General features: G+C 36.4%; 1 protein-coding gene across 5 annotated transcripts in view; it reads left to right on the forward strand.

Moving 5' to 3' along the window:
• pkig (protein kinase (cAMP-dependent, catalytic) inhibitor gamma) overlaps positions 1-8607 on the forward strand; it is a 48591-nt gene extending 39984 nt beyond the window's left edge. For all 5 annotated transcript variants that reach the window (XM_084720260.1, XM_084720264.1, XM_084720261.1 and 2 more), the window contains exon 3: positions 7926-8607. In XM_084720260.1, coding sequence (XP_084576386.1) covers positions 7926-8008 — 83 coding nt within the window. In that variant the 3' untranslated portion in view covers positions 8009-8607. The remainder of the gene's footprint in view (positions 1-7925) is intronic.
• The last annotated feature ends 771 nt before the right edge of the window (positions 8608-9378 follow it).

A 9378-nucleotide genomic window follows, 5' to 3' on the forward strand; every position in this document is an offset into this window, starting at 1 on the left:
ACATACATACATACTTATGACCATACATGCATACATACATACATACATACATTCATACATATGACCATGTATACATTCATATGACCATACATTCATATGACCATACATACATACACACATACATACATACATACATATGGTCATACATATGACCAAGCATACATACATACATGTGACCATACATACATACATACATACATACATACATACATACATATATATGACCATACATACATATGACCATGCATACACACATACATATGACCATACATACATACATACATACATACATATATACATACATACATACTTATGACCATACATGCATACATACATACATACATACATACATACATACATACATACATACATATGACCATGTATACATTCATATGACCATACATTCATATGACCATACATACATACATACATACATAAATACATACATACATACATATGAACATACATACATACATATGAGCATACATACATACATACATATGAACATACATACATACATATGAGCATACATACATACATACATACATATATATGACCATACATACATACATACATACATACATACATACATATATACATATATATATATAAATTCTTTTTATAATTCTTTTTAATTCAAAATTTTAAATGAATTGTGACTTCTTGATGTTATTGAATATTTTTGCATATGTTTATGAAATAAACAATGTTCAAACTGGAAAAGGAACGTTCTTTTTCACTTATGCACCATTATGGTACAATGTTGCCTACAGGCAACAAACCCCAAAAACTTCCAAAAATAAAAATAAAAATAAAATTTCTTCAGATTATGTTTATTTAGTCTATTTTGAGACATAAAAACACATTTCCCTCACTGGCATCATAATGTGTACCATAGAGGGATATGACCATACATACATACATACATACATATATACATACATATGACCGTACATACATACATACACATACATACATACATACACATACATACATACATACATACATACATACATATGACCATACATGCATGCATGCATACATACATACATACATACATACATATGACCTTACATACATACATACACATACATACATATGACCATACATACATACATACATATGACCATACATGCATACATATATACATATGAGCATACATACATACATACATATGAGCATACATACATACATACATACATATGAGCATACATACATATGACCATACATACATATGAGCATACATACATACATACGTACATACATATGAGCATACATACATATGAGCATACATTCATACATATGGCCAAACATATGACCATGCATACAAACATACATACATATGACCGTACATACATACATACATACATATGACCATATATACATATGACCATGCATACATACATACATATGACCATACATACATACATACATATGACCATACATACATGTGACCATACATACATATGACCATGCATACATTCATATGACCATACATACATACACACATACATACATACATATGGTCATACATATGACCATGCATACATACATACATACATACATACATATGACCATACATGCATACATACATATGACCATACATGCATACATACATACATACATACATACATACATACATACATATGAGCATACATACATACATATGACCATGCATACATACATACATACATGTGACCATACATACATACAAACAGACATACATACATACAGATATACATATGACCATGCATACATACATACATATGAGCATACATACATACATATGGCCATGTATACATACATACATATGAGAATACATACATACATACATAAATATGGCCATACATATGACCATGCATACATACATACATATGAGCATACATACATACATACGACCATGCATACATACATATGACCATACATACATACATACATACACACATATGAGCATACATACATACATATATATGAGCATACATACATATGAGCATACATACATACATACATACATATGACCATGCAACCATACATACATACATACATACATACATACATACATACATATTGCTATACATATGACCATGCATACATACATATGAACATACATACATACATACTTATGACCATACATACATACATACATACATACATACATACATACATACATACATACATACTTATGACCATACATGCATACATACATACATACATACATACATACATACATATGAACATACATACATACATATGAGCATACATACATACATACATACATATATATGACCATACATACATACATACATACATACATACATACATACATACATACATATGACCATGTATACATTCATATGACCATACATGCATACATACATACATACATACATACATACATACATATGAACATACATACATACATATGAGCATACATACATACATACATACATATATATGACCATACATACATACATACATACATACATACATACATACATACATACATATGACCATGTATACATTCATATGACCATACATTCATATGACCATACATACATACACACATACATACATACATATGGTCATACATATGACCATGCATACATACATACATGTGACCATACATACATACATACATACATACATACATACATACATACATACATACATACATATGAACATACATACATACATATGAGCATACATACATACATACATACATACATATGAACATACATGCATACATATGAGCATACATACATACATACATATATATATGACCATACATACATACATACATACATACATACATACATACATACATACATACATACATATATACATACATACAGACATACATATGACCATGCATACATACATACATATGAGCATACATACATACATATGGCCATGTATACATACATACATATGAGAATACATACATACATACATAAATATGGCCATACATATGACCATGCATACATACATACATATGAGCATACATACATACATACGACCATGCATACATACATATGACCATACATACATACATACATACACACATATGAGCATACATACATACATATATATGAGCATACATACATATGAGCATACATACATACATACATATGACCATGCAACCATACATACATACATACATACATACATATATATGGCTATACATATGACCATGCATACATACATATGAACATACATACATACATACTTATGACCATACATACATACATACATACATACATGCATACATACATACATGCATACATATGACCATGTATACATTCATATGACCATACATATATATATATTGAAATTCTTATCATAATATCATAATAATTGATTTAATTAAAATTTAAAATGAATTGTGACTTCTTGATGTTATTGAATATTTTTGCATATGTTTATGAAATAAACAATGTTCAAATTGGAAAAGGAACGTTCTTTTTCACTTATGCACCATTATGGTACAATGTTGCCTACAGGCAACGAACCCCAAAAACTTCAAAAAATAAAAATAAAAATAAAATTTCTTCAGATTATGTTTATTTAGTCTATTTTGAGACATAAAAACACTCCAAACATTTTTTCCCTCACTGGCATCATAATGTGTACCATAGAGGGTTAACATATCAGTTCTGAGTATTTGAAATGCTTTCATTTTCTGCAGTATCAGTACACCGGCTTCATAATGTGCTGTTTAACTAACTTAATGGTTGGTAACTAGTCGTAACGTTAACCTGCCAAATCAAGTCAAATTCAACATGTTGCATTCATCAAATTCAGAAAGTTTGAACATTAAACATCTTGTCTTTGTCTTGTATTCAGTTGAATATAGGTTGAATTTTTTTTTTGCAAGTCATTACATTCTGTTTTTATTCATGTTCATGACGTCCCAAGTTGTCTGGATTTGTGGTTGTAAATGATCTAATATGCATTTTGAACAAAATGTATGCATGTCTTTACAAATGAGCCTTAATGCAAAAAAGTTGCCACATGCAGTTAAAGGAATAGTTCACCCAAAAATTAAAATTCCCGACATGCCAATTTTACTAAAAATGTTTTTTACACCATGTTTTCAGCCTGAATCTTCATTTTAGATCTTTACCTTGGAGCCAAGTTCATGTGCACACTGTCTGAATTGTCTGTGTGTGTGGCGTGACAGTGTGCAAATGGCATGCTGGGACTTTAGGAGACTTGGATTATGGCAGGCAAGCAGTATGGAGGCATTTTATTGTTTTTATTCTGTCATCTCTTTACGTTTGAAAACTGGTCACCGTTCACTTCCATTGTGTTGGAGATTCTGCAACAATTGTCTTCCTGTGAAACTCCAGCAGTGTTTTGCAGACTAACAAAAAAAACCCACAAGGGTGAGGAAATAATGACTGAATTTTAATTTTTGGGTGAACTATCCCTTTAAGGTGAAAATGATAATGATTAGTATCTTCAGAGAGTTGGTGGTAACAGAAGCACATTTATAAGGGGTGTCACACCCAGACAGTCCAATGATCAGAAGCCAGGCAAAGCAATAGTGCATCATGGTACATCATATGTGCGCAGAAGGCGCAGACAGTATAATATCTGATGTTCCCCATGAGGGAATAAAACTGGAAAACAACATGAAACCTTCTGCTGTGGTGATGGTTATGAACGGTTACTGTGCAGGAGGGAAAACAGCTCTCCATGCACGAAGACTCATGACTTAGAGCACGCAGACAAAAGCCCGCCAAACAACAATCAGACTGTCAAAACAATCAATACAGAGTGAGTCATAGAAACACGAGAGACGTCCCACAGATAGAAACAAGTGGCTGAGCAGGGGGAGGTAATAGATAATATTTATAATCAGAATCAGTTCTCTTCCAAATCAAACATATTAAGATTCAAGTGGAAATCATTGTTCCTGCAACTTCATTTCTAAAATGATTTGATTCAGATGTTTTTGTTTTACCTGATCAAAAGCTAATTACACAAATTTCCCAACATGCAACACTTAGCAATCAAGTTGAATTTCATCCACTTTGTCTAAGATGATATTTTACTCATAAAAGTTCATAGGAAACACCATCACTGGGTCCAGTAAATTTCCAGTAGATCAGTAGTCCATGTTTGTGAGGCTGGCTCGTGGACCTGAACATCCAAACACAAACAGGTGGCCCCCCTTCAGCGTTTGGCCTCGGTGAGACTTGATTGTTGTGCTGTGTCGCCGTCTTTGCTTCCTCTGCTCTCAGCAGAGTGTCAAAGTTGTTAGGAGGAACCTGTGTGAACATGACGCACATGTTCACAGTCTCACCATTGTGTGTTTCATGGTTGTACTCACTGACTTCCTTCTCAGTCAAAGACAAGTTTCCCATGACATGATGATCGCTGTGACCGCTATAAATCAAACCAGCTCTAACTAACGCCGGTCTGGTGGGAAGCATCAGATTTGGAAATAATCTCATATCATGTTTGACACTGAGTTGCTACAGGAAGTTGTATTTCCTTCCTCAGGATCCTCATTATTTATAGGAGATTTATTGCTGCTTTTTGGAGTGAGCTTGATAATAAACACAATGAGCCTCATGCAGCAAAATTCTCCTAAATTGTCTCTTAAAATTTGTCTTAATTATAAGAAAACTCATCTGCAGATGCATCAAACGTTCTTAACCAGCCAAATCTGCTCTGGGGGGTCATCTTCAAATGTTTGTTATTCATAATAATGACAACACAAAGTGCTGGACATACAAATAAAAACAAGGATAAAATAAAATGGAAGTTAAATCTGCCAGGTAAGATGAGATAAATCAGATAAAAACACTTCAGGAAAAAGCAAAGCAGTCAAGCAAAGATGTGTCTTAAGATTTCGTTTGAAAGTTTCAGCAGATTCAGAGCCCCTGAGACCCTCAGGCAGACTGTTCCAGAGTTTTAGGGCGTAATTAGCAAAGGCCTCTCTGTGCCTTTTATTTCCGACCTCTGGAACAATCAAGAGCGTACTTGCTAACCCTCCTGAGACTCCCGCTTTTCATTTATTTCCTCACAGCATCAAATTCTCCTGTATTTCTTCCTATTTCTGACCAATTTTCACGCCTTTTTTAAACCTGTTTCTGAGTGTACAGTGTGCATAAACCCTACAGCTCTATAAAGGTCCACTGTTTCCAACCAGACAGCAACACAGCCACACCAATCCAGACTTTCTAAGGAGAATTTGTGTGTCTTCAGAAAGGTTTTCAAGGAAAGGGGCATGCATTTTTGTAAAAAAAAAAAGTCATTTTTCTTGCAGCGGCAGGGGGAAAAAAAAATAATGAATGAAAGAAAACTGCTGAATATTAATTGATGCAGGAGATTTATGCAAGGTCACACTGGAGGGGCGAATTATTCTGCATTCTTTCCTTAGAATTTAAAGTAAAATGAAAAGTATTTAACAAAAAACAATTCCAGAAAGTCACAGACGCATATATCTTGACCATGTCAGACAGATAAGACGGGGAAAGGCCATTTAGTGATTTAAAAACCAGTAAAATGATTTTTAAAGTATCAGCTAACCAATGCAGTGATCTTAAGACCGGACTCAGAACACGTGCTGCTGCGTTCTGTACAAGCTGTAACTGACCATTGGCTTTCTGAGACACACCAGACAGACGAGGGTTACAGTAGTCCAGTCGGCTGAAGATAAAAGCGTGAATCAACTCCTGTGTGTGTGTGTGTGTGTGTGTGTGTGTGTGTCTGCCTGACAGAGAAACAGTCTGACCTTGGCAGTATTCCTCAGATGATAGAAAGACTCCCTCGTCACATTCCTACTGTGATGCTCCAAGTTAAAAACTGAGGTTTCTGACCTGCTCCTTGGTGTCCGTTGCAAATAATTTTAGGCGGCCCGACAGTTTTTCACCTTCAGCTTTTGCTCCAATAACAAGAATCTCAGTTTTATTTTCGTTAAATGTAGAAAGTTCTGAGTAATCCACAGACTGATGTCAGACATACATGCAATCAAGTCACTGATAGAAGAGTAGTTATTGGAGTTTACAGAATATATTAAGTGGTAAAATATATAGACTGAAGAGAATTGACCTTTCGCTAAGCCCCTCCTCCAAACAGAAACTGTCCAATCATAGCTTAGCAACCGTAAACTGGGCACTGCAGGTCTGTCAAACTTTGCATTCCTCTATGATACATGAAACACAAGAGCATGTGTGTGGTGAATGGATTAAACTCTGGCGACTGACGACGCATCTCTCTCTGGCTCGCTGTCTCAGGTCTAAGCCGTGTTAGCTTAGCTTTTATCACGGCTGTCTTCCCCGATTGCAGTCCGGCTGGTCTAGCTGGGCGACCCGTCTCAAGGTCTGCTGCACTAATTGAGTCCCTGCGCTTCCTTTTCCCACGTTCATGAGTATATTCCTGTCATCTATGATGTAGATACCTGCTGTATTTCACCATCCGACCAATGCTGAGATGTAAGCTAGCATTTACATTATATCATGTACGCAGCTGCTAGGTACATGTGAACTTTCACAGGGTTTTTTGTTGGAAACATTAAAACATCAGCTGGAGACTTCTTGGCTGACTCACAGAGTTAGCAATAGCTTATATTAGCCAGCTACACTTATGAAATCTTCCTGTGAGTCATTATTTTGGCCGACAAAATCCACCGTCGTCAGCTAGAAATGAGGATCTGCTTTCATTTACTTCTCTGAGGAATCACAGACCTCATGTTTCAACATTACTCCCATATCATAGTAAATGTTCTCTTATCTCAGAGGAGAGCAAAACTAAGAAAACACTGGTGAATCCCAGAAATCAGTGGGTACTAACAGAAGAAGAACAGATCATGGATACAGACAAAAATGAGAGAAAATTGGATTGTAAATAGTTTCTTGCATGAGGCCCAATAATACACAATTTTTAAGCCTATTGTTTCCTGTGTTTTCCTCCAGAAGGAGACCCGGGGGCCTCTCCAGCCCCTGAGGCGGAGGGCTCCACCAGCCAAGACGCCCAGGGAGGCGGAGGCCCATCCTAAACTCGTCCAGAGACCGGAGGGGGGGGCAGAGCTGAGGAGTGACAAGTGAGAGTGGAGAGACATGGAGAAAGGAAGGAGGGAGTGTTTAATGGTTGTCCTAAGCGGACACGAGGACACCTTCGCTCACTGCCGGCCTGTTTGGAGCTTCAGCGGCCCAAATGTTCGCCTTTTTCATCGGAACCGATTGTAACACGGGGAGCAGAGCAGAGTAGAACTGACATCTGAGATGCTGCTTCATCCTCTGTTAGTCATTTATATTCCTGACGAGACGAGAAAGCACAGAAACTTTGAGTTTATTGTCTGCGGAGATGGACTGAGCTGAACAGAATCCATTTATAACACTCGTTCCAGCCTAATACGGAGCTGTGTCATGGAGGGCGTATTCATAACCATCTGTTTGTCATTTTCTTTCTCTGTATGCGTGTGTGTTTGTGACCCTCTTGTTCAATTTCATCGTCAAGTCTTTTCTTTTTTTTAGTAACAAACATAGTCACCATTATACTGTCGTGTACGGACTTCATATTTATTGCTAAATGTTCAGTGATAACTTTGTGATAGCAATTTTCTTTGTGTAATAAAATACTTATGAATTACTGTAACATTTGTGTTTTTTATGTTTCTGAGCATGATTATCTTTCCACAGGAGGCCGTCTGCATGTTTCGACCACGGCAGGTGAGCTGTGGGAGCTGCAGAGGTGCAGAGTCCCGGCCAACCAGGATTAATGAGTTGAGTGCTGAGTTGTTCCAGAGCCATAAATATTATTAAATGCAGCTTTTGTGTACATTAGCGCGGCCACAGGAAGCCAGTGCTTACATTTCTACCTAGCGTGGCCCCAGTGTTCCCATTAATCTCTTTATACAATAAAGAAACAGAAGCTGTCAGAGCAGCTTTACTGTAAAGCTTTGATTTTTTTTAAAGCTGTCTCTCTCAGTGTCCTCTTTAAACGAACCGTTCACTCTAAATTCAAACATACATATTCTTTCTCTTACCTGTAGTGCCGTTTATCCATCTAGATCTGGAGTCTTCAACATTTCTCAGGCTGTGGACCCCTTAGCTGCAGGGACCCCCTGCTCATGGCTAATGTTAGCCGCATTAGCTTCATCCTCTGCACGTTGGCTGTGGTGGAAGGTATGTCAGAGTCTCCTGCTCCATTTATGGCTCACAGAAATTATTCACTGGGAGGCAAGAGTGTTTCCAGACCTTTTTGACAGGGACGGCATGAAGCGAGCACATCCACACACACACACACACACACACACACACACACATAGATTAACGTACCATTTCTCATGTCTACTTTCATTACTAACATTGCACCATCTTAGTTTCTTATTCCTGTGTTTAAAATGTGTATTTTTGTACAACAGAG

Source organism: Lutjanus erythropterus, chromosome 6 (assembly GCF_056507025.1).
Source record: "Lutjanus erythropterus isolate fLutEry1 chromosome 6, fLutEry1.hap2, whole genome shotgun sequence".
Classification (NCBI taxonomy): domain Eukaryota; kingdom Metazoa; phylum Chordata; class Actinopteri; order Lutjaniformes; family Lutjanidae; genus Lutjanus; species Lutjanus erythropterus.